The sequence below is a fragment of the Manis pentadactyla genome, chromosome 3, assembly GCF_030020395.1.
Source record: "Manis pentadactyla isolate mManPen7 chromosome 3, mManPen7.hap1, whole genome shotgun sequence".
In the NCBI taxonomy this organism is placed as follows: Eukaryota; Metazoa; Chordata; class Mammalia; order Pholidota; family Manidae; genus Manis; species Manis pentadactyla.
This window is the reverse complement of record NC_080021.1, coordinates 1,350,098-1,375,040: the sequence shown is the minus strand read 5'-3', so window position 1 is coordinate 1,375,040 and position 24,943 is coordinate 1,350,098. Positions and strand designations below refer to the sequence as shown.

At 57.2% G+C, this 24,943-nt stretch overlaps 1 protein-coding gene across 1 annotated transcript in view; it reads left to right on the top strand.

The window, feature by feature from the left end:
- Nucleotides 1-24,943, top strand: part of COL22A1 (collagen type XXII alpha 1 chain) — a 237,705-nt gene that overhangs the window by 128,798 nt on the left and 83,964 nt on the right. The window contains exons 24-37 of the mRNA XM_057497641.1: nucleotides 672-725; nucleotides 1,302-1,355; nucleotides 3,366-3,419; nucleotides 4,401-4,454; nucleotides 7,340-7,384; nucleotides 7,873-7,935; nucleotides 8,335-8,388; nucleotides 11,078-11,119; nucleotides 13,514-13,546; nucleotides 17,615-17,668; nucleotides 17,946-17,999; nucleotides 18,805-18,858; nucleotides 21,311-21,364; nucleotides 23,906-24,010. Coding sequence (XP_057353624.1) covers nucleotides 672-725; nucleotides 1,302-1,355; nucleotides 3,366-3,419; nucleotides 4,401-4,454; nucleotides 7,340-7,384; nucleotides 7,873-7,935; nucleotides 8,335-8,388; nucleotides 11,078-11,119; nucleotides 13,514-13,546; nucleotides 17,615-17,668; nucleotides 17,946-17,999; nucleotides 18,805-18,858; nucleotides 21,311-21,364; nucleotides 23,906-24,010 — 774 coding nt within the window. The remainder of the gene's footprint in view (nucleotides 1-671; nucleotides 726-1,301; nucleotides 1,356-3,365; nucleotides 3,420-4,400; nucleotides 4,455-7,339; nucleotides 7,385-7,872; nucleotides 7,936-8,334; nucleotides 8,389-11,077; nucleotides 11,120-13,513; nucleotides 13,547-17,614; nucleotides 17,669-17,945; nucleotides 18,000-18,804; nucleotides 18,859-21,310; nucleotides 21,365-23,905; nucleotides 24,011-24,943) is intronic.

The following is a 24,943-nucleotide window of genomic DNA, read 5'->3' as shown; positions in this document are numbered from 1 at the left end:
GAGCCCGGGATTTGCGCGACGGCTCCTGCCCTCCGGACGTTCCCAGCAGAGTCCTCCGCCCCGCGCCTCGCCCCCGCCAGCCCTTCCCCTCGGTCAGGACCGACAGGCCTGCCCCGCCGCGGTGCCTGCTCCCCTTCTCGGCCAGAGAGGCGCCCAGAAGCGTCGGGGTAGGGACCGGGCGCCGAGAATAACGCCAGGAGCCGCGGGGAGGGCTTGGACAAGCGCCGACTCTCGGCCCCGCGCAGACCTGCGGTCAAAGGATCCGGGGCCTGGGACCGCGACACTCACCCTGGGCGACCCGACGCCGCCGGGTGCCGGGAGCCCCTGTGCCGCGGGATCTGTGTGTCCACCGCGTGTGTGTGTGTGCGCACGCATGCACGTACATATGGGCTTATCTTAAACGGCGGAACATTCCAAATATATAGCAGAATAGATAATAATTATATACTCCTCACCCAAATGTGACACGTCAACATTTTGTAAACTTTACTTCAGCTCTTTTCATTTTGCTTTTTCCCTTTTTGTTTAAAAAGCAAGGCCTTACAAATAAAGCTGAAGCCCCCCCCCCCGCCCCATCATTGTGTCCCCTTCCCTCCTCCTCCCTCAAGGGACAGCGCCCCCAGGAGGCTGCTCCACATTCATCTGTGACCCACACCACTCTTTCCCTACAGGGCCCTCCAGGACCCCCTGGCATCCCAGGCGCCCCTGGACCCAAAGGCCCCCCGGTAAGATGGGCTTTGATTTTCTCCACAAAGGCGTTTAGATGGAGGTTTCCTGGCCCACGGGAGGCAGGAACATCTTCCCGGGTGGCCACCTGTTTGTTCTTTGCCCAAGGTCAGGGCAGGGGTGTAGACAGGAGGACCTGCCTGCTGCCCCCAAGCCTCGGGCCCTCCGATTAGAAGTGCCCCTGGAGAACCTGTGGCGCCCTGGCTGGCTGCTTCCAGAGCTGAGCCCAGGAGGCGTGTCAGGCTGGGGCTGCCCGGGTGGTCTGGCTCTGGAGCACACGGAGGGCCAGGCGAGGCACTGGCCAGCGTTCCCCTCCCGCCTCAGGGGCAGCTGGGAAGGTGCCCGTTGGCGTGGAGGTGGGGTAGACCCACCGCATCTTCAGCAAACCAGGCACGCTGTGCCGTGGTGACCTTGGCGCAGACCAGACAGCCCTGCACTTGCCAACAGTAGAGGTGGGACAGCCCTGCCTTTCACAGCGGCTGGGCACTAAGGGCGCCCAGTGCCCCCGAGGTGCGTCCGCCTCTGAAGCCCCCAGAGAGGCCAGACTAACACTTTCTGTGTGGTTGCCTTCCCAGGGCTTGCCTGGTGAGATCGGCTTCCCGGGAAAAGCTGGGCACCCGGGGCAGGCGGTGAGTGTCCCGGCGCGCCTCCTCCCCACACTCTCCCGTCCCACTGGTCTGAGGAGTGGCCAGGCCCTTCCAGCTGGGCAGCTTCCAGAGCCGCCGGCTCCAGGCCCTCCTTCCCGGCAGCGGGGACCAGGCCTCGGCACTCAGCCCAACTTCCCCCTTCTTTGGCGGCAGCTCCGTGTACTGCATCTCCTGGGTCTGCCCCCAGCAGCAGTGCCTGGGTGCAGACTGGGCACCCTCTCACCAGCCTCCCCCTCCGCTCTGGTCGCCCAAAGGCAGATTCCAGAGTCCCCTATGGTTTAAAGGGCAACCTCTTGTCCGCGAGGGTTACGGGCAGAGGGTGACCGCAGTATGGACCAGGCAAAGCTCTCCCAAACAAGAAGATTCTAGGGATTCGGGGCCTCCCCGTTTTTTAAGTCCTGAGTGTGGGCTCAGCAAACCCTAAGGTCTTGCCACATAACAGGTGTGGGAGCAAAGCTGAGTGTGTCTCCTGCCACGTTGGCCTATAGCTCTTCGGGGCAGGGTGGCAGGGGTGACCTGTGAGCCTCTGATATGATGGGCCGTCATAGACCCGCTGGGGGCCCTCAACGAGGCCTCTGCTCCACTTTGAGGGACTTCCTTACAAGTTCCCCTGCGAGGCCAGTGGGTGGGGAAGGCCAAGGTGCAGGGAGGCCTAGGAGGCCCACAGCCGTGGTGGGAGGTCCAGACACGGGAGAAAGAGGCGGATGGAGGGCGGCCAGACTGTGGCGCACACAGAGTTCGTCCGCTCTTGTCGCTGGACCAGACCCGCTGACTGAGGACTGAGGCACCCAGGAGACAACCATGGTTGCTGGGATTCAGCCTTCAGACTCTATGAGAACCGAAGGTCAGCCAATGTGAATGCAGTGTGCTGTGTGCACTGCCAGGGGAGGAACCCCTGGTCCACTGCAGCGTCACCTGCAGGCATCCTTGCACACACAGTCACCTGCAGGGTCATGTGCAAACATTTCACTAGAGTGACAGCGCCATCTGGTAGCTCGGACACGTTAGCAATCTCAGCCTATCTAACGGATTCACCAAAAAGTATGTATGTCAGTGAACACTCAGAAGAGGGGCAGTATTGCAGGAACAAGAAAATAGGCAAAGCACTTACGGTTTTCAGGGTTTATGAGGCCACTGCAGGTTTGAGGGGTGGCTTCTAGCTTGGCGTCTGCCCTTCATCAAGACCGTGCTTGCCTGGACCCAAGTGTCCTTCACCTCCCACCCAAGGCCTTCCTCCTTCCCCTCCAGGACCCCTGCTTGGGGAGGTGGGGCTCTCCTCTCAATAGGCCACCCGGAGTGTCTGTGTTCGTCTGACGGATCTTGTAAGGCACAGATAAAAGTGGGAGAGAAAGAGACCCGGGGGTCGGGGACGGTGGAGCCACACGGCCCAGCTTAAACGCTGTTGGGCCCCGTCACCAGCTGTGGGACCAAGATGGCATCACTCGGCCTTTCAAAGCCTTTGTCCCCTCACCTGCTGCACCTTCCTTCCCACGGCGTGAGGCTCTGGGGAGGGAGTCCCTGGATTGAAAACAGCATGTGGAGCTCCTGCATGCCTGTCAGTAGAAATAAAAGGCAGACTCAATTAACGCCAAGCCACTAGATTGGCGTTTTGCATGTGTGAAGGGCAATGGGAAGGTTGATAGCAGCAGGAAGGGCGAAAATGGTGGCAAAGAGATGTGGAGGGGAGAGAGAGGGACTGCGGCGGACAGCACTCTCCCCAGGGGCTGGCGGACGCTGGGGGTACAGATGACCGTCGGACCGGCCCGTCCTCTCACCCACCACGCAAGGCCAGGGCCTCTGGGAAGCGGACACTGGCCGGAGGGATGGCCATCTCCCCCACAACAGGTGTGCTGGGAAAGCCCCGCCCCTCCAGGCCCCCTGAGGAGAGAACGCGCGCCTGGGCGCACAGCCAGCTCCCGGCTAGAAGCAGCCTGATGCACAGCCTCCTTAAATATGCCTTTCATTTTGGTCTGTTTTTTCCTCTTGGCCTAGGGGCCACCTGGAAAGGACGGGCCGAATGGACCCCCGGGCCTGCCGGGACCCAAGGTTGGTATTCCCAGGGGCAGCATGAGTTTGGGGACCTAAAGTACATAAGAAAATAGATTTTTGATTGGTGCTGAATTCTACCCTACACTGATTGCCTGGGTTCTGGACCAGGACTTGGGAATGCTTGGATTTACAAGGTCAGAGATGGACGACTTCTTTGTTTCTAGTTGGGTGACTGGGGGAGGGCTTGGAGGCCTTGGACTTTAAAATTAATCTGTTAGAAATATGCATTTTACTTTATTTGCATGGAGGAAAAGCTTTTAGATACTCTTACTAACATAAGAGACTTCCGTTTTAAAAATATTCTGATGGGGCTCATTACAGTAGCATCATTGAGGGAAGAGTCAGAGGTTAAATATCATGAAGTTAGGGAGGCAGATCCATGGACCACACGCTGCATTTGAATGATTATGGAGCCACACAATAAACATTTTAACAAGTGAACTTTATTCTTTTATAGCAAATACATATATGCTCAAGTATACACATCAATAGCCTTGGAAAGACAACTTTGCAATATTATGGGAAAATCTGTCATCCTTTCCAGTAGGTTACTTACAGACTCGACTCTTCCATGCCAAAATACAGAATAAGTATGGATCTAACTTAATTTTTATGGGTATTTAGTGCAAATATTCTCCATTGTTCTTCCTTATCTTTCGAGACAAAAGATAAGTGCTAACCAAGTACTTAGTATTCTCAAAAACACTTATGCAACATCTTCCTTACTTTAAATCTCACAGTAAGAAAAGAGCACCATTTCTACTCAATTATGTTTTTATAAAATAAACCGAAAGTAGAGCCATCGAATGTGGACTCTGAGAGGTGGGGTGAGCTGCTGTTCTGGGTCACCACGGTCACACAGAATGAACCCCGACTGAGTATCCGTAGTGCTCGTCCCTGCCAGCCTGAAAGTAGAGCTGAGGGTGTTCCCTGCAGGCCTGGCCCTCTCCTGGTGACTGTTCTTTGCCTTCCTTCCAGGGAGAGCCTGGAGGAAGAGGAGAAGATGGTCTGCCCGGGAAACCTGGCCTCAGGGTATGGCTCCCCCTGCCTCCTTTCCCCCACATTTGTCGTAGATGTGTGTTTGGGGTCGCGTGTTGCTAGCACAGAACTGGCCTTGGTGGCAGGCAGCTAGCGCCCTTGACCAGGGCTGTTTGAAGGGGCAGGAGCAGGATCAGGGTGCCATCTAGGAGGGGGATGCACCACGGAACTGGCATCCAGGGAGAGCCCACCACTGCGAGGACAAAAGGAGCGGGGGGCAGTGCACCGCTGGGGCAGCCTGCAGCAGGAGGACAGGGCCTTGGGAGGAAGGATGTCTTTACCGGCTGGCCTGGCTGGCAGGGGGGCAGCAAGGGGGTCAAGCACCCGCCAGGTCCAGCCGGCTTTGACCTCCCTCCAGGGCTCCCTGAGGCCCGCCCCACAGCAAGCCCAGGGACGCTGTCTGTCCAGCACAGCCTCAGGGCTCCAGCGGGTGCAGAAGCGTGGGAGTGGGTCTGAGCAGGAAGCGGAGGCCACTGTGCACGGCCCCCTCCCTGGCTGTGGGACCCCAGGTGCTGGCTGTGCATGGCCATCCCTGGGAGCCCCAGCGCCTCCAGGAACCACTCCTTCTCTGTGGGCCTTTCCGGAGGGCTGTGGGGTCTCGTTTGCCTTGAGACCCTCACCTCATCATCTCAGATTTGGCCTAGGCTGCAGCGAGCTCAGGGGAGAGGGCCGGGCTGTGTGTGGTGCGCGTGTATGTGAGGTGTGTGTGCTTTGTGCAGTGTATATGCTGTGTGTGTGTGCATATGTGGCGTCTGTGGCCCGAGGGGTGTCTGCGGCCAGGCAGGAGACACATGGGGAGGGCAGCCCCTCCCTCGCCCATAGAGCCCTGCGCTCCCTGGGTGATGAGCCACTTAAAGGTAGTGACCTGGTCACCTCTGGTGTCTGCTCCCAGCCCCCTATCGGGTCGGGCACTTGGTAGAAAGGGTGCTCAGAAAGGGTTTCCTGGGTGGAAGGTGGACATTGCTCAGCCCAGCTAGAGCTCAGCAGTGGCCTGGACTCAGCTCAGTGGTGACCCTGCCCTTTGGCAGGCATGACTCAGATCCCTGCTGGCAGTGAGGGGCTGACGCCCAGCCCGTGGGCCCTTAGGAAGTTGAAGGAGTCCTGGGGGTTTCTTCAGTCTCTCAGCCGTGTGTTTTATATTCCTGGTAACAGGAACGGCCGAGAGAGGCAGAGACGTCTGCTGTCACAGGTGACAGGTGTCAGTTTGTGCCATTTCTGGGGCAGTATGTTGAGACATTTCTCTAGAAAGTTCAAAACAACTTCTGCAGTTATGATCCTTTTGCAACATATTTTGTAGCCTCAACAGGGACCTGGCCTAGGGTCTTGATACTCTATGTTGACAAAATGCCAAATGAAGATTAAAATCTTCCAATAAGAAAAGGGACAAGTCATGGGTGGCGGCTCGTGAGTCCACTCAGGGAACAACCTTTCAGGCTCACAACGAGAATTCAAGGTGCTGCCTGGCCCTCCGTCACCTGTGCCTTCGGTTAGGGTTCCCAGCGGGAGGCACTTCGGATGGTGTTCAAAAATGCTTTCTAAGCAAACTCAGCCTCGCGGCGCCTTTCTCAGCAGGTAAGAAGCAATTCCCATTGCAAAGGTGTTGCCATCCTCGCAGATTTAAAGTGACAGTTTAAATGGCAAGCATTTGCACAACTCTGGCTAGAGCAGTTCTTAGGAATTGTCCTTGTGAATGCCGGGAACTGGGGGGACAAGCGGAGTGCATCTAGAATTCTGTATGTGCTGACTCCACTGCCAGTTCCCCGGGGCTCCTGGAACGCAGGATAAAATGTATAAAATGTGTGCTTAATTGCTTAATGTTAAACAATGCTTTTTAAATTTTATTTTTCCCTAACTTCCTCTCTGATAAGTGGTGGTGGTGCTGGCCTTCACTAGCAACTGAGTCTGGCGTAGCTGCAGGGAAAACCATTTTGTGCATGCATACCCACTCATTCATTCATTTTTTTCATTCATCCATGTGTCTATTTATTAGAAAATCACATTTCCTTATGCAAATCTACACAAAGGTTTTACCAAGTAGCATAATGGATGGTAGAAAGGAATTGTCACTCAAGAAGTTTGGGATTCTCAAGATGCGTGATTAGTTAGAAATCTGAGTCCCTCCGCATCACCATCACACACACCCTTTGATCAGGGATTTGTAGGGACCCGGTAAGCACGGCAGCCTGATGCCCTGGGATCGGAGACCAGGCTCCTCTGGTCCTGTGTCCCCAACTTCAACCTGACCACAGAATGCTAGTCAGAGCCCAGGGGCTGAGGACGGAACTTGACCCGGTCTACGAGAACCAGTGTACACCTGCTGGGGCTTGCTTCCCCAGATAAGTTTGCATGTTTAATGGCATCTCACCCAGGACTTGCCTTTCCGGTGACATGTCCTGGGAGAGGGGAAGTAGGGTGCTCAGCTGCTTTGAACCAGGGAGCTGATGTATTCACCAAGAGGCTGACCAGCTGGGGACAGCCCGTCAGCCTGGGCATGTCTGTCGCCAGCCTCCCTCTCGTCCTCGGAGCCAGCACAGCAGGACCCAGAGCTGGGGCTCCTCATCGTTTTGAATCATAAACATGTAGATTCAGGACAAAAGTGTTCAACCTGCGTAAATCTGCCAGGGTAGTTCCAGAAGTCATTTCTTTTGTGGGCAGCGAAAGACAACATGAGGGAGCGGGTCCAGAACCCCTCTCTCCAGAAACGCCAAACAGTTTGGCGTTTTGCACAGACAGCCTGTGTCTTGGGCTGCGACCGTGCTGTGTGCTGGAGAATCCAGAGTCATGGCTGCCGGGTGCTGGGGAAGCCTGGGCCCCGGGGGGCTGCCCGCCATCCCTGTGAGTGCCAGTGGAAGCTAAGGGAGTCTGTTTTCTGTCTCCAGGGTGAAGTTGGGAAGCAGGGCCTGGCAGGTCGACCTGGAGAGAAGGTGTGTTTGTTCATACCCCTGTCACTCAGTGCAAACACTCATTACATGCCAGGTCTTGTGGCAATAATTACCCACATGTCCCCTACACCCATTGTTCTGCTGGGTACTGGGGTCACAACCACAAACCAAGAGCATTTGAATAGGTGCAGTGAGGTGACATGCGGGGTGGGTGGGAGGGCACAGTAGAGGGCCCCTCACTCAGATGCATGGGCTGCCAGGGGAGATGGCGAGGAGGTACCATGGCAGAATCCCAAAGAATGAGAGAGAGTTAGGCACCCAGAGGGCCAAAGAGGTTCGTGGGAGAGGGGACGGCTGACTTGAGGCAGAGCTTGGGGACATTCCAGTGACCAGGTTCTCGAAATTTCCCCTTTCTCCACTACTTTGCTTTCTGCATCACCTCCACGGGGCCGGAGAGCTCTGGGGGGCCAGAGTTCAGGAAGGAGAGGGCACGGGCCCAGGCTGACCCCATGCACACGTCACTTCCACAGGGGGAGGCAGGCCTCCCAGGCATACCAGGACCCCCGGGCGTGAGGGGCGAGAGGGGAGAGCAGGTGAGTGGCGGCAGGGTCTCCGCACCCCTGCTGCTGGGCTGGTGCCCGTGGGAAGGTGCTTTGACCTTGGTCCCTTGGAGGCCACGGGTGATCTTGGTTGGGGTTTGAGGATATTTCCCAGGGTCTGTGGAAGAGAAAAGTGAGGGGACCGGGTGGCTTGGGTCCCTGCGCTGCAACCAAAGGACAGTGGCAGAGAGATTTCTGTGAACATGTGGAGCAAGTCCAGATGGGGACTGATGGGAAGGGCAGGGGCTTCCCTCGGACAGGACACGCCTCGGAGCTGGGCAGAGCAGCTGTGGGAGAGAAAGGCCCTTGCCGAAGGCCCTGCGCTCGCACCCAACAGTGCGGGCTCACACTCGGTTGGGCTGTGGGGTTTTCTAATGTTATTATTTGCTGCAGGGGGAGAGAGGTGAACGGGGCCTCCTGGGACCGAAAGGCGACCGAGGTGGCAAGGTAGGAGCTGCTGTCGCCCTCGTGACCGGCGCTGAGCTGCAGGCCTCCCTCTGGGCCTCCTCGCGTGGCCCGCAGAGCGTCGGAGAGGGCGCTGCGCTTGGAGTCGCGGTGGCGGCCCCGGGTGGGCTCCCGGCCTGGCCTGCCCCTGCTCCGACGCCTTCCTGGCCTCCCTGGCCTCCCTGTGCCCCGGCTTCCTGCCTGAACAGGGCTCTGCTGACCCCCCTCGGGGGCTCTCTGAGAGGGGTGACTGGCGATCCTCAGGACAGCCCCAGGGGGCTCATGTGATCGGCAGCACCCCTTCACAGATGAGGAAGTGGAGGCGCAGAAAAGCAGCCTGCCTTCCCAGGGCTTCAGGGAACAAGTGCGGACCCCACAGCGGGGCCCGGGGCCCAGGCTTCCAGCAGCGCGGTCCCTCGGGCGCCTGAGCAGGGGGCACACCCCGAGGGCCCGCCGGCCCTGCCTGGGGCTCCCTCCCCCAGGTCTGCATGCCCTCCCTGCAGAGCCACCCTCCACTCGCCCTGTGCTTTCGGGGCCCGTGGGGGGCCCCCACCCGCCTGCCTTGGGCTGAGGGCTGAGGGCTCCACGTGGGTGAGCTTAGGGCTGCTGCTCTCATGGGCTTCTCAAAAACGCAATTTTTATTTGAGAAACTCGTTTCCAGGATGCTGAGGCTCTGCGGGACCATAAAGCCCCTTTTACTGCTTTCACGGAACTGCCGCGGCCGCGGCAGAATCACATTCCAGCTTCCAAAGGACTTGGCCTGCCCTTCTCTTCCTCCAGAGAAATATGTAATAATAGAAAATTCGGGTCCACAAATCCAAAAGGAGGTAGTAAGGCCACAGCGTCCCCCTCCGACCGCCTGGCACAGCCCTGCCCCTGGCTTCCCACCCACATCCCCCCACCACCCACTCGGAGCTCCTAAGCCCCCTGGCATCCAGGAAGCAGGCTGTGAGTGCCCTTTCTCAGCCCCCGAGAGCTGACCTGCCCGTGGAGGAGCTGGGCGTGAGGCCAGGCCTGCCCGCTGAGCCCCGCGCTCTCAGGTCCCTCAGACACACTCTCTGTGAGTCGGAGCCAGCAGGGCCCTGCCCGCCTGTCGTGGTTCCTTCCCTGCCCCATGGTGCTGGTGGGGTGGCACCCTCCCTGGGCCCTCGGCCGTCATCTTCCTCCACCGGGTGCCCAGCCACATGTTCCACTGTGGAGAAGCTGCATCGTGTGGACTTTTTAATGTAGGGCAGGTTGGTTTGGGTGAGATTGGATCTGGGCACGCAGTCAGCAGCTTAGAGAGAGACCCCAGCAAAATCTGGTAATGCAAATAACACTGAGAACGTGTTTTTCTTTCCAAAGCTTCTGGAACTTCGCTCAGGGCACTGCCTCACAGCAGTGAGGGCTTGGATTCTGGGTTTAAAACCAGGCTCAGCCATTTGGGCAGACAAACGAACGAATGATACTATGCTTCAGGTTCCTTGTCTATGAAATGGAAATACTTAAGTATCTATGCAACAGGCATTTCTATGGACATTAAATGATTTAATACATAAAAAATATAAGCCAGTGCCTAGGATTAGATACTATATACAGCAGAAATAAGATAGAAAACAATAGAAGTGTTTTGCATTGTATTACGGTTGATCACTGGGAGCGGCCTGTCCCTCTCTAAGCCAACTTCATTCATTCCTTTGTCCCCTATGAACCACGTGTGGCGGTCCTACAGTGGACCTCACCCTGGGCTGCTGGGACACACCTGAGCAGGCACCCTTGTCCTGACTTCATTGTGGCACATGGGGAAGGGCAGGCTTTGGGGACCACATTTGCTCACGGAGGGTCCTCCTGCACGGAGCCACCCAGGGACCTCCTTTCCTCAGGGCCAATGTAATGACCATTTCCTCCTTATCGGCCTCCTGCTGAAGATGGTCTCAGTTCCCTTATGATGCTGTGAGCCGTGTGAACCATGATCATTACTTTGCAAAGAGGAAAACAAGCCCAAAGAGTTAGGCTAATGTATGAAATCATAGAGGTAGGTTTCCAGCTCACGTGATTCAGCTCTCAAGGCTGGAGTCTGCAGGGATGTAGTGCTGTCCATTCAGACTGCTAATCCTTTTTCCTCCTGTAAATCCCTAAGCGGCGGGATGGTCACCCACCCCCACCTCGTTATAAGCATCTTGTTAGGGTTTACCAGGTGCCAGACCTATACCGAACTCTTGTAATCCAAAAACACGTCAGCTTCTCTCACCACCGCGTGCTTACTGATTCATTTTACTCAGCAAGCCCAGCCGGTCCCCTTCAGGAGGGGTGGGGCGGGCCCAGGGCAGTCCCTAAGGGGACAGACACCCCCGGGCTGGAGGGCATCCTGGGGGATGTTTGCTCACTCCCTCCTTACAGCTGCAGCAAGGGGCAAACAACCTAAATGTCATCAACAGGAAGACGGATAAGGGGTCACTTTATTTCCATATGCACAGTGGAATCGTATATAGGGATACAGATGATCTATGGCTACGCAAAGCAGCATAGATACTTCCAAAACACAAGGTTGTCTGTCTTAAATATATTATAATTTGGAATCCATCTATCTATCTATATTTCTCTGTGTATCCCTCTATCAAAGAGAGGTATTTTGTTACCTGGGAAAGGTGTCCCAGGACAAGCGAGTTGGCAGGAGGACTAATGGTCATTTGTTTCCCATTTCATCATCCAGGGTGAAGCTGGCCCAGCAGGCCCCCCTGGCTTACCTGGAACAGTAAGTTACTCTGTTTTAAATCCCTAAGGCAGTAGGATGCCCCCCCACAACCCCCGCCTCGTTGTGAAGATACTGGTTGAGGGTGCCAGGTGCTAGACCTGTTCCTAGGTCTTGTAATGAAAAAACACAAGAGCGTCTCTAAGAAGCACCCCGTGCTACCGACATTTTTTTCAGCAAGCACAATTGCTATTTATCAGCACCCTGGCCGGACACAGAGCACATACCCACCCATTACCCACGGGGAAGCTGAGGTCCGGAGACAAGGGGCGGTTTGTCCAGCGCAGGACTGCAGTGCGGCCCTCGCCGTGCTTCCGCAGGGGCAGCGCGAGCACAGGCCCGAGAGTCAGCGCTGAGGGGCGAGTGAGAGCACGGGCTTCGGGGCTGGACGCAGTGCGTCCGGCTCCAGCCCTGCCGCTCGCCAGCCCTGTGGCCTCAGACACGTCACTGAATTTCAGAAAGATTGGTCTTCTCATCTACTAAGAAAAAATATTATACCAGCCTATCTTGTACATTTGTAGTGAAAATTAGCTTAAATAATATAAGGTACATAGTACAGTTTCTGGCATGAAATGAATACTAAATGAAAACAAAACAGCATATAAATATGGACAGTATTTTGGTGTTGTTTTTTTTCATTTTAATGTTTCTTCCCAGCCTTGATATTCTGGGCTCTGATCAGTCGGTTTCAGGGAAGTTGCACATGGCCCAGCTGCCGGCCATCCTGGGCAAGCAGGGACGGGTCAGCCACTGGCCAAAGCAGGGAGGCCAGGACATAAGAGCCTGGACCCCAGACACCCACGGGCAGTGTGGCAGAGAATCTTACCATGTGGTTCTTATGTACGTCAATCATTCTACAGCTCAACCTCCTCCACACACATGCCCATCAAAGTAAGACTCAGCCATCCCACGAGGGCACTGGAAGAATTCCAGAACCACATTTAGAGTCAAACTGGTCTTACAAAATTCTTAAGACTGGTAACAAGGGAATGTTGGCAAGTAGGCAGGAAAATGGATGCTGTTATTTGGAATTAAGTAAACCACAAAATACCCACATCACAGAAATTTTGTTTATAAAAATAAGCACACACACTATGTATATGAAAAGATAAATTTAAAAATCAAGTGGAGAAACTAATTTGTAAATATGTGTGCAAAGGCCAGGAACACGGGCTCTGCAGCCCACGGGCCTGGTGGACCCTGCCCCACCACTCACTAGCTGTGGGGGTCACTGGGCGGTTTGCTCCCCTGCTCTTCTCCGTAAAGCAGGGCCAAACCAGACCACCTACCTCTTCAGGTTGCCATGAAGAAGAGGGGTGTTAATAAATATAAACAACTATAAATAACAGTGTGCTTGCTGTTACTATTTGTGTAATTCTCATGCAAAGTTATGTATTCCTATACATTCATAATTGTGTGGAAAAACATAGAAAAGGGTCCCAAAATATGCTAAACTAAAAAACAGTGTTTTCTTCCAAGGAAGAGACTGGGACTGGGAATGCAGAGGGTAAGGTATAGGAAACTTCAGTCCTTCCCTTCCATTTTGAATTCATTGTGTTTTGGGGCAGTGTGCACCATGTCCCTTTGTCCCATCATTGTTTTTTTCTGAACACCAGCTGTGAGCCAAGCACTGGCAAAGTTTGGACGTGATGGAGCCCACAGCCTCCTCAGGGAGGTACACTGCAGTCACACAGTGACCCAGACAAACATACATTAAATTACAGTAAATGATCTCAAGGAAAAGAACAGGATGCAGGTAGCACAGCAACAAGGGGCCTAGGTGACATTTGGGTGCTGGAGTGGGAAGGGTTCTCGAGGACATGACATCTAAGTGCCCCCAAGGGCAGGCCTCGGTGCAGCAGGTAAAGGGAGGAGGGTGTGCGTGACCCTGCAACAGGAACAGCAGGTACGGAGTGTGAGGCCGGAGAAGGCTTGACCCTGGCTGCATGGGTGGTGTGAGGCTGGCCAGCCGCGTGGGAGCCAGCCCTGGGGGTCTGCACACCCCAAAAGCTGGCCTCTTGCCCATGGCTCCTTTCTTGCATGAGCGGTAGATACTCACAGTGGAAAGGAGACCCTGATGGAGGGACCCGGGCCCTGGGCTCTGCTCGCCTCCACAGATTGTCCCATGTCGGCCCTACCACACTCTGAATGGAGGCCATTTCATCCTCATTTTATCAAGGAGGACCTAACAGCTGACAGATGTCCAAGGCCACACGGGCTTAGGTGGGGTGTGAGCTCAGGCCCTGTGGCTCCAGGGCCCCCACCTCTAACCAGGTGCCCTCCTGCCCTCCCTCAAGAAGGGCTCCAGGACTCTAAGGAAACGCGGGGTTCTAATTGTCGAATTAGACACTAGGAATATGACTACTAAAATTATCATGTCTGTGGTTTCCTTTCCAGACCTCCCTGTTCACACCGCACCCGAGAATGCCAGTAAGTAGAGGGGCCCATCGGTGTGGCTTCGTGCCCTCAGCCTGGCCTGTGACACCCCTGCGTGCTCTGGGGGCCGGGCGGGCTGGGCCCCGACTCTCAGCCCCACCGTGCGTGTCACTGCCGGGCATCTGGGCCTCCAGGCCTTGCCCCGGAGCCGGTGGGAACAGGCCTGCAAGGAACCGGCTCCAGTGTCTGGCAGGACGCTCCGGAGGCCCAGCGGTCACCTCCCAGGAGCTGGGGGCAAAGGCCCAACCTCCCTTTGAGGAAACTTGGTGCCTCATTACACGAGGGGTCTCTGCTGGTGTGGAGGAGAGCAGAGTCGTGTGACGGCAGACGATTAGAGGGCAGAGAGAGGCTGTCGTGGGGCCCGTCGTCAGAGAGGGGACCGCAAGGCCAGGGGCTGGAGGGCCTTGAGGGGAGCCAGGTCCAGGACAGTGCAGAGGGCGTGGGGCCAGCTGGCCTCGGGACGCGGCTGCGGCTTCCCGCAAACACCGAAGCTCTGGGTGACGAGCGCACTCCAGGCAGGCAGCCTCCGGGGACGCCCTCCTCTGCGCGTGATGGCTTCTGTGGCCGTGGGTGATTCCGGTCCTTTATGCTCTCGGCTGCACTGGGGGCTGGGAAGGGGCCCTTGTTTGTCTCCTCGGTTCTCAGGGACGTGCTTCCTCTGTTGCTCGACTTGACCCGCTTGGTCAAGAGAGGCTTGGCAACACCCACATTTCAGGAGTTCCTTCTGCATTTCAGTGTTAAATAGATACAATTTAAAAAGCAAAACGGAATCCTGTAAATTATGGAAGAGAATGGAGCAGGGAGAGAGATGGAGCTGGTGCGGAGCTCCTGGCAGAGTGAGCCGAGGCAGTGAGGAGGCGAGACCTCCCGGGGAAGGGGGGACTCCCGGGGTTGGAGATGCCTGCAGGAAAGTACAGGTCTGGGGGCTTCATTGTGTCGCTTCTTCTCTCAAGAGAAGGACTCAGAGGGACAGAGTGTGTGAGCACCTGTCCCCCCACCACCACAGCAGGCACAGTGCTGGCAGCCCATCCCTGAGGGTGTCCAGATGGGCCCGTTTCACAGGTGAAGACTTGTGGCTCAGAGAGTCCAAGGGGCTTGCAGAGCACCTGCCTTGGAGGTGGGAATTGAGACAGCTGTCAGCTGTCAGGCCGTGGCCAGTGGGGGGGGCCCTGCCTCTGAGGTTCAGGGCTCACCCAGGTGGCGGCTGCCTCGTACTACCTGGCATCTCCCTCTTCCGGGACCACCTCTACTTACGTGTCGCCTCCCTGCCCCTCTGTCCTCTGGGCCACCCTTCCTCAGGCCGACCCCAAGACCCTCAGCTTGAGGCTGACCTGCATGCCATACAAGATGACTTCCAAGGCAGGCAGTGGGAAGGCACGTGAGCAGGAGCTAAGGGCCTGCCTGGCACCCCTTTGGACCCCAGGTGACAGCTCCCTGCGGGGTCTGAACTGTGTAGGAACCAAGAAGCCACTTTCAGATGCAAAGCAAGGAGATCGTGTCTGTGAGGAAAAAAAGATTCATTGTGGCTTATTGCATGGATCTCTGGGGTCTGGCCTTGTCACCTGGGTGACCATATTTGTGCTGGTGGCTTTGAAAGGTGTTCTGTCTGTTGCTCCGTGTTCTCCTCTGGCACGTGCCTTTTGGGTCCCAGCACACAGGGCAGGTGGCCCGAGAAGTCTCCTGGGGATGGCCGGGTTCCAACTAGGGAGGCCTTGAGGTGCCTGGATGGCAGTTCGTGGAGAACAAAGTGGGGCCATCAGATGCTGTGCAGATCTGGAGACGTCAGATCGGAGTAGGAACCTGTTCGTAGCTGCAGGAAGGAGGGACAGGCAGCCTCGGACTTGGGGAAATTGCCACTGAGAACTCAAGGGGTTTTGTACCTGGGAAGGTAGTAGGTGGTTCAGAAGCCTTCGTGGGAAGGCTCTGGGGAGGCCTGACTCCACTCCCTCAAGTCTGCAAAGGAGTCTTTCAGGATGCCCGGCCACTGCTGAGTTTGTGGAGATGACAGTCCAGAAATAGCGTTGACATGGCTGACGTCACTATGGGGGCAGTCAAGAGGAGGAGGAAGCCTGCAGTCTCATGCATTTGCCAGCCACTGATGTGCCCCACTATGTGCCCCATAGCAAAGCCTTTGTCCCCTGACTCCCAGGCCTGCCGGAAGGTGGCTTGAGCATCTTGCCTATGAGTCCCCAGCATCCTTCCTCTGACTGGCCGGACCGCTCATGGGTCCTGAGCCTGCCTGCCTTCCACCTACAACCCCTTCCCCAGCCGGCAGAAAAGACAAAAATCCCTCCCCCCACCTTCTTCCAGCACCCTGAAGTAGGCCCCTAAGCCCTTTGTATGGATTGTGTAGCCAGAGTGTTGCAAATCCCCACTACAGGAAATTTTCCAGGAGGAAAACATGCTAGGAACAAAGGTATTGTTGTCTCTGGTGAATGGAGCCAGAGTGTATTCTGAGCTGGTTGGAAACAAAGGTTCTAGAAGAAGGAATGAATCGGCAGCTGTGGACGCCTCCTGCGTCAGCCGTGCGGCACTTTGCAAAGGCAGTTCCATTTAAGCCGGGTCACAACTCTCCGAGGTAGACCGTGCAGAGTACACGCAACAGCTGATGCAGGAGTGGGGAAGGTGGCCAGGCTGTGCGGGTACTGACTGGGGGAGCGGCTGGCAGGAGCCCTGGGGCAGGGCTCCTGAACCCGCTGTCTGTGCGGGGGCACCGGCGTGGACACCCGCAGAGGGCTCTGCCTGTGCTGGCTTCTCCACCAGCTAAAGATTTAGGGCGCCTGCCCCTAACTCATTTTAGAACATGCCTTCTAGACGCTTCTAGGGCCCTCCCCAGACGTCTGGTCTGCAAAGCCTTTGCTTTCAAATGCCCATATATGCAGAGCTCCCTTCTACATTCAAAGCCAATGCGCATCTCATCTGTCCGCGGGCCTCTCTGACCCCTAAGCAGTCTGTGGCCCTTTTGGACAATACCAGGTCCCACTCCTGGAGAAAGAGCCACACAGGGCCACGGCAAGGCAGGGCTGCTGCACCTACTTTGATGGTTACTCTGCTCTCCCCAGAGAGCTCCCCAGACCCCCCAACTTCCCCTTTGGGCTCATCTCTGCTGCACCTTCTCTGTGCCACTGGCTCCTCCCGCATATGACACAGAAACCAGCTGTGCATCTCACAGGTGCGCACCCTGAGGCCGCTACAGGTACATACTTTCCCGAGGTGATACAGCCAGCGACCTAGAGCCTGAGGCTCTAGGTTTCCTGGGTCTCCCGCTGGGCCCCCCACCTGGTCCGCTGCCTGTGGCCCTCTCCCCCGATGGCTCTTGGCTGTGGAAACACGGAGGCATAAGCCCTCTGGGTCTGCCCTTGGTGCAGCCTCCCACCTGCCCACCTTCTCCTGGTCACCTGGAAGGGCAGGGAGAGGGTCTCCTGTCCCCACAATCTTCCCAGGAGGCGTGCTGGGAACCCCAGAGGTGACACCAGCAGATGAAGAGAATGACCTCCTGCTCCCTGTTAGATATTCCAGGCCGGGCCGCTCCAGACACAACGCACCCCTTTCCAGGCTGTGTCTCATCTCTTCTTTGGTAAAAGTTAGACACGTCATTCAGGCCGTCAGAGTCCAGAGTTCAATCCTCAGTCTGTCCCCAGAGGGCTGGTCCCTGGAGCAGAGCCCCTTCCCCAGTTTCTCCACCAAGACAAGAAAGGGGCCGGGCTCCTCGGCCAGGAGAGGCCCTTCCGCCTCTCAGGATTCTTTCCATCACGGGCACTGGTGCTCCAGCCCTGCTGGCCTCTGGGCCGGACGGGACAGGAACCAAACTAGACGAGCACAAAACTGCTACCATAGCGGGCACCCTAGAGGGGGAGCACTGCTGTGTGAGTCCCTGGGGGCTGGTTGCCCGGCGAAGTGTTTCTTGACTGTAAACTGGAAGGAAGAGTAGGACCCGGGAGAGCCCGGGGGGGGGGGGGTGCGGGAGGGAGGGGGCCGGGCCAGGCGCAGCCCCGGGACTGGAGGGCCCAGGCGTCTGCGGCCAGGGGAGAGCCTCTGCTCCACTCTGCTTCCCACCCACAGGGAGAACCGGGGCCAAGAGGAGAGAAGGGCGACCCCGGCATACCCGGCAAACAGGTGGGCATCCTCTGCTCTGCACCCTGCACCCCGAACCTGGCCCCTCACCCTGTTTAGAGAGGGACTCGGGTGTCCAAGGGCTGAGCAGCCGCAGAGCTGAACTGCACAGCCCACCTACGTGAGCCCCCTAAACCTGACGCAGCCCCCTCCTCCTCCCTCAGGGCTCCAGGGGTGACCCTTCCGCGGCCCTCAAATCACCCCCACTGCCCGTGCCCACATGCAGCGCCACCTAAGAACCGGGGCAATGACCTACTCGCTGATGGGTGGTTTCTTGTAGGGGCCTCAGGGCCGTCCCGGAGAACTGGGGCCTCGGGGACCCACCGGACCGCAGGTAAGAAGACCCGCTCTCTACCAGGCGGTGCTGAGAGGCAGACAGCCACTCCAGGCTCTTCCCCCCCACACCCTGTGGGCCCCCTCATGTGGCATTTCAGGGCTGCCCGCCAGGGGCTCTACCCAGGTGCTTGACACCCAGGGGCCCAAGGGGTCCTCACAAAGCACCCCAAAATGCAGCCCCTGGGGACAGCCTCCGGACCCGTGGCTGTCATCGCTGCCCCTGAAGTGCTGGGTGGGGCGTGCTCAGCTGCCAGTGTGATTTGCCTTCTCTGACTCGGGCTCCAATCTGGCAGCCAAGCTCAAGCCACGGGTGTTCGGGTTCCCTACGCCTTCCCAGATGTGACAGGACCCCCCACCCTCCCCACCCTGATCGGCAGCTCTGGGTGAAAAGATACCCAGTGTGTAACAGTATTTTTATTTTGTCGTTACTTTTCTCACTGTGGCTTCTTAAGTGCCTTTTTACTGGGCAGTTGTTTGGGTCCCCCTGGGGGTGACCTGCCTGGGCTCAGAGTCCCCGGGACCACCGGCTGCCTAGGCACCTGCGCCCCTGAGCCCCTCGGACATAGAGATGGAAGTGTCTGTGTTGATAGCTGCGTCCTGGGTGGTGAGATGGAGTAAGATACCAGCACCTGCGGGGGAGGCTGGGGGCCTGTGATCGCTGCACCTCTAGACCTGCCGCTGTCCTGTCAGTTCAGATCAACTGCTTTTGGTGAGCCTGGTATCCCTGGACGTCCCCAGACGTCCCTGCATGGGGATGACAGCTTTACCTGTGATGCCTTCTCTCCCTTTTATTTCCTGTGCAGGGTGCCAAGGGACAGGAAGGCACACGCGGGGCCCCTGGAGCAGCCGGAAGCCCCGTGAGTCCTTGCGCCCCACCTGCCCCCTGGGGCCCTCAGAAGGGAGGCTGGGCAGCTGGCCCTTGGCCTGCAGCTCTGGACTAACCGGGGGGAAGGTGCCGAGAAAGTGCAATCCACACTGGAGTAGCCGGCCAGGATGGTGGGGGGCCTTTGAGCAGCAGGGACCAAGAGAGACAGGCTGTCCTCTGCAACACCCAGCATTTCAGGGCTTCCACAAGCTCAGCCCACGGAAGAAATCCCCTTGCACACGAGCTCGGATGACACCCGCGGACGCGCTCCCAAATGCCCATTCGCCGATGAGTAGTCACTCTGGGTCGGGCCGTGTTCACATCCACAGACGCACATTCTCCAGCCCCCCAGGAGCGCCTGCTTCTCCTGCCGGGCCTCCCTTGAGCCCGGATCTCGGTGGGGTTGGCACTCGCTCCCCAGGCCCAGCTGGAGTTCCGGCTCCTCTGCGGAGCCCGCAGGAGGCAGGGTGCGGCGGCCACAGGTAGAGGAATTGCAGCAGCGGGCAGGTGTCCCTGGGACCACTGGCTGGGCGTACCGGCTGCCCATCATATGGCTGAGTGGGCACGGGACCAGCCAGGGGCAGCTACCTAGTGGATGTCACAGAGGAGGGGACAGGTGGCAGGCTCTTCCTGCTGGCGGAGAGAGTCCTGGGCGGGGCGGGCTGGAGAGAAGCGGGGGCTGAGGGTGCACAAGGGGGCCTAGAAGGAAGCTACTCAGCCTCCAGCCCACCGAGGGCTCCCTGCCTCCCCCTCTCCCTGGTGCTGCCTCCTGGAGTGTCCTCACCCACATGGCACATGGAGTCTTTGCCCAGCCATCAGTGTGGAGCTCGGATCTGCTTCCCCTGGGAAGCGTTCCCCAACTCTCCAGTCAGAGCCAGCACCCACACAGCCCGCCTCTGTGCCAGGGTCCCACTGATCTGAAGCTTAGCGAGTTGAGGTGCTCCAAACAAGGGGAGCTTCAGGTGAGAAGCAGTCCCAGCAAACCACGGCCAAGTGAGCAGAGGGCAGGTCTGGAGAGAGACGGGGGCTAAAGCCATTCATAACTGATCCATCAGGCCTTTCTGAACTTCTTCCTCTGAACAGGGCCCCCCTGGGCCCAGCAGCCCCCCAGGAAGCACGGTGAGTGACTAGGGGGGGCAAGGACCCCAGCACTGGTGTGGCTCCCAATGACCCGTCTCGCTAACTTGTCCTCCGGGAGACGCAGAGGTGGGGGCGTCCTTACTCCCATTTCACTGATGGAGAAATCGATGTCCCAGTCAAGGTCACCTAGCAATTAGCCAACCTAGGATGCCAGGTGACCCGTGAGACCTCCAGGCGGCTAGTGGACCTGGTAGAACTGTAGAAAGCCTGCAAACATCAGTGATGTTGGAATCGGCCGGAGTTTGCCTTAGAAGAAAGAAAATGACCCCAAGGAAGTCAGGGGCCCTGACTGTCAGGGCGCCGGGATTCCAAGCCCGGCTGTGCCCTTGACTGGCCGGGACGCCTCTGCAAGCCCCTCCAGAGGCCTTGGCTTTTCGTCCCCAAAGCAGGGAGTGTGCGCCGTGCTGGCCCACCTTGGACACCCGCTGCAGCTGGTGGGCTGAGATTCTGCCTCTCCCAGGCAGGCCCCATGTGTCTACAATGGATGAGCTTTGAGTCAATGTAGACATTGATTTTAACTTTAACATTAAGCCATAAAACATCCAGTGGCATCAGTCAAGTGCACCAGAGTCCATCCTCCTAAAACAGACTGAGGTCTTCAGCTGCTAAGATAGAGATCATACGGTTTGGAGGACTCGTTATGCGCCGGCACCGTTCTAAGTACTTTATTTACCCTTGTTAATTCATTCAATCCTCACAGCCCTGGGAGGTGGAATGCTATTATTGCCTCCATCTACACAGGAGGAAACTAGGGCACAGGGGGCCTAGTCCCATCATCAGTGGTGGCCGCAGATGCTGCCTGCCTCATGCCACCACCCACCGGAGTGTGTGCCCCCGGCTTCTAGGTGCCAGCCCTGTGCACCTTTGCCTGAGGGTGTCCCCTGGCTTCTGGAGACTGAGCTGTCCAGCCACCTGGCATGTGGCCAGTAGACCCCAAAACAGCCCTGAGCCGACAGTGTGCTCCTGCCCTTCACCCTGGGGGAGCCCCTCGGAGGGCACATCCCATGTGGGCTCCCCCAGAAGGACCCTGCTCCAGTTGTACAAATGTGCTGTCCCTGGGCATCCTCCCGCTTGCCTCCTGGGGTGTCTGTGGGCCACTGGGACTTGAGCCCTACCCCAAAGTCAGTCCCTGGGGGATGACAGATGTTGGGGGGCAGCCCTCTGATGCCAAGCCTGTGTTCTGAGGCCATCCTTGTCCTTCCGAGAGTGACAGCCCGGGGACGGGGCAGAACATCAGGCAGACCCTGCCTGATGTGCACAGGGGCCGTCTTGAACTTCACACGTCAACCACGTATCTTTTTCAGGGCACCCCTGGCAGCAGAGGCCACCCTGGGAAAGAGGGGGAGCGCGGTGAGAAGGTAAGTGCCATCTCAGCACATGGCTTCTGGTCTCAATTTCCTCAGAAGAACAAAGGAAGCCGCACTGTTCAGGCTGGTTTAGGAGCCCCAGGGCAGAGGCGATGTCCCCAGTGGGTGGAGAGCAAAGGCAGGGCGACCACCTCACTCGGCCCTCCCCACAGACCTGTGAGTCGGGTAGGTCCCCATCTGACAGAGCACGGGTGGGCCCGGGAGGCTGAGGGCTGTGGCCTGCATCGCACAGCCGGCCACCACAGAGCTAGGGCTTCCCGACTCCAAATCCTGCTTTCTCTGAATTCCATGCACAAGCTTATCTATTCCACACCTTTGTGTGCACAATAAGACTTCCCAAGCTAAAAGGAAGTGCTTTGTGAAGACCAAGAGAGGCACGGAGTCCCCCCAAAACACCAACACCCAGGGGCAGAGGAGGAGGATCACAGCCTTCTGACGCCCCAGGTCACATTTCCCTGACCTTGCGTTTTAGGACTTGCTTCTGATGTTTGCTGGTGAGGGACTGCTGCTGGCATCTAGTGGGCAGCAACCAGGGATTCTGCTAAAAATCTCAGTCCCAGGAAAGCCCCCCTCAACACACACTGTCCATCCAGAATGGTGGCAGTGCCGAGGCCGAGGGACCTCGATGTGAGGCCCCCTCTATGCACCTGGATTTTCTCATCCGTAAGGTGGGGACAGCGGTACGTTGGTCTGTTTATAGGGACCAGCTGAAGGACTGACCCGCCAGCAGGGCCGTGACAGGGCGATGGGGGCTCCCTGCCCCTGTACCCTCACACAGGCAGTTTCACATCCGGGGCAGGTGCCCAGGGTCCTGCCAGCTCCCCCCAGACCCTTCCCAGAGGCCCCTTTCTGGCACACAAGCACCTCAGCTTCTTAATCTGAATCCTTCCAAGTCCACTTTGCCTGGAACCTTCTCAAGGAGCGATCATTGTCTTTTTGGCAGAATTTAACAGGAATAGATGGCAACATTTGCAGTTTGGTGGGAAGTCTCACTTTTAAAACATGCCTCATAGAAAAAACATGAGAAACCACCCTGTGGAAAATATCTTGGGTTTTTGGAGTGTTAGTTGAACTTAAACTCAATAATGCCCCCTATTCGATGTAAGTGCTACATTTAAGAAAAAAAAAAAAAGACAATACTGTCTTAGACTGCAGTAATAAAAGTAGACCACCAGATTAAGCTGGGGTGGAGGAAGTCTGGTCCCTCTGCTTTGCCATGATTATACCACGTCTGAAGGGCTGGGCTACGTTTTGTGCACCTCACAAGCAGGACGTTGATAACCGAGAAGGGGTGGCCGCGGTGCAAGCGGTCCTGGGGATCCGATTAAGCACAGAGGACAATAATCACATTCTCCCTCTAGGGGGAGCCAAGCCCCCGCCTCACCCGAGCAGAAGCCCGGGCGGAGGGCCAAGGCCCCCGCTGTTTGGAAGGGAGCCGCTGCTCTGCAAAGCGGGAGAAATGTGCGACCAGCGTGCTTTGCGTCTCTCACTGAGTCCAGCGCTGGCCTGAGGCTTGGGCAAGCTGAGCCTGCCCTCGGCTGGGAGAGGGAACCCCGTGCTCCGGGCCAGGGCCGCATGCAGGCTCCCCCCGTGGTGAGCAAGGGAGAGCATTTGCTGGGCACCTCAGAGCCCAGCTCTCTGCCCCGGAGTCCCTGGCGAGCTCCCACGCCCAGACCCGCCCCGCTTCGGAAGAGGCCTGAGACTTTGCCTGCGGAACTCCAGGTTTGGGTGTCAAATGCCTGGAACACTTCAGATCAGGGGCCACTCTACTCCAGTGTGACCAGGTCTTGGCTGGATGAGTAGTAGGTTTACCCAGCAAAGGAATGGACAGTCTAGGGAGGTGGTGAGCTCTCCGCTCTTGAAGGAGTTCAAGCAGAGATGGGAGGACTTCCTGTAAGAGACACACCTGATGGCTTCCTGCCCTGGGTGGAAGTTGGACTAGAACCCACTATGTCCTTGCCCTTCCCGGGCTCTGCCTTGTATTAATGCCCTTGCTGAGGCTCCAGTAACAGCATAGCTACAGGGTTCTTCCCCACCCTCCCCTTGTCTGGAGGCCCTGGGTCAGGGTGTCAGCAGGGCTGGTCCCTCCTGAAGGCCTGGAGGGAGGGTCTGTCCCAGAAGCGATTCCCTGGTGGAGATCAGTGATGCCTTCTCCCCCTGTCTGCACACAGTTTCCCTCGGTGCTCACCTGGGTCCAAATGTCCCCTTCCTATAAGGACACTGGTCACGCTGGATCAGGGGCCACTCTACTCCAGCGTGACCTCAGCCTAACTCCCCTGATTACATCTGCAAAGCCTGGATTTCTAAATGGAGGTACAGGGCTTAGGACCTCAGCGCAACTGTTTTTGGTGACACGGTCCACCCTATGCATTACACAGCCCATCTTTCTGTGCCCGTGGAAGGGATGGTCTTGCTGAACCAGTCAGGGCATCGCCAGGAAGCCTGCCACCTCCTTGAGGCTGGCTCGCACTGAAAAGCTTACCCACCCTCCTCATGCCACTCGTCCTGGAAACTGTCTCCTTTTTTTTCCAGGGAGCAGCAGGCGAGGAAGGGCGCCCTGGAACAGCTGGCCCCAGGGGAGATCCTGGCGCCCCTGGGCTCCCTGGGCCGCCCGGAAAAGGCGAAGATGGAGAGGCAGTAAGTGTCGGGTCCATGGGTCTCTGTGCCGTGACAACCAGGTTGGAATTCAAAAAGGAAATGGAGGGGAGAAAAGACTCACTGGCCAAACTTTGCAGAAACTGAGCCATAGCTGGGCAAACAGCTCTAGGGTATTTCAGGCCAAGGTTTCAGGGACCGCTTGGGTGCAGACCATGGCCCAGGTGCTGGGGACACAGAACGGGTTAGAGTCTGTGACCTTGAGATGTTCATGATCTAGTGAGGGACAGACACACACAGAGATAAACATAGCTCGGCCAGTCATGTGTGTGCACACAGAGAAGGGGCTTTGGGGTCCAAGTGGGAAGGCAGGGGAAACCTCATGGAAGAGGTGGCATTTATGCAAAAAGTGAAAGCTGAGAATAGCCCGGGGAGGGGCGTTCCAGCAAACGGACTGCATGCACAAACATGTGAGGGTGTCATGTACATGGGGACTTGCAAACTTTTCAGCATGTCCTGAATGTAAAGTGAGATGTATCAGTAAGTTTTGCCACAGTGACAAAGAACCCTGAAATCCTAATGGCTTTTGACCCTTAACAAAAGGCACTTGTGTGACACACTGATGGCTGTGAGTTGACTACTGTGACTCTGCCCTGCTTGTCTGCTCTTTCTGGACCCCAGGCTGGAGGAAAAACCCGTGACTGAGACGTGCTCTCGTGGCAGAGACACGCGGTGACTCTTAAAGGTTCTGCCTGTGCGTCCTGCACACCGTGCTGCTCACGTACCATTGCCTATGTCACATGGCCAGGCTCAGTGTCAATGGGGCAGGCGTGTGGGTTCCCCAGGAGCCAGTGGGTGGATGTTTATAAGGCTCTCACAGGAAGGGGGTGAGAAGCTGGGGCCAAGAATGCCATCTCCCTCAGTGTGCCAGTGCCCACTCTGAGCCAGGCGCTGTGCTCAATGCTGAAGACAGCA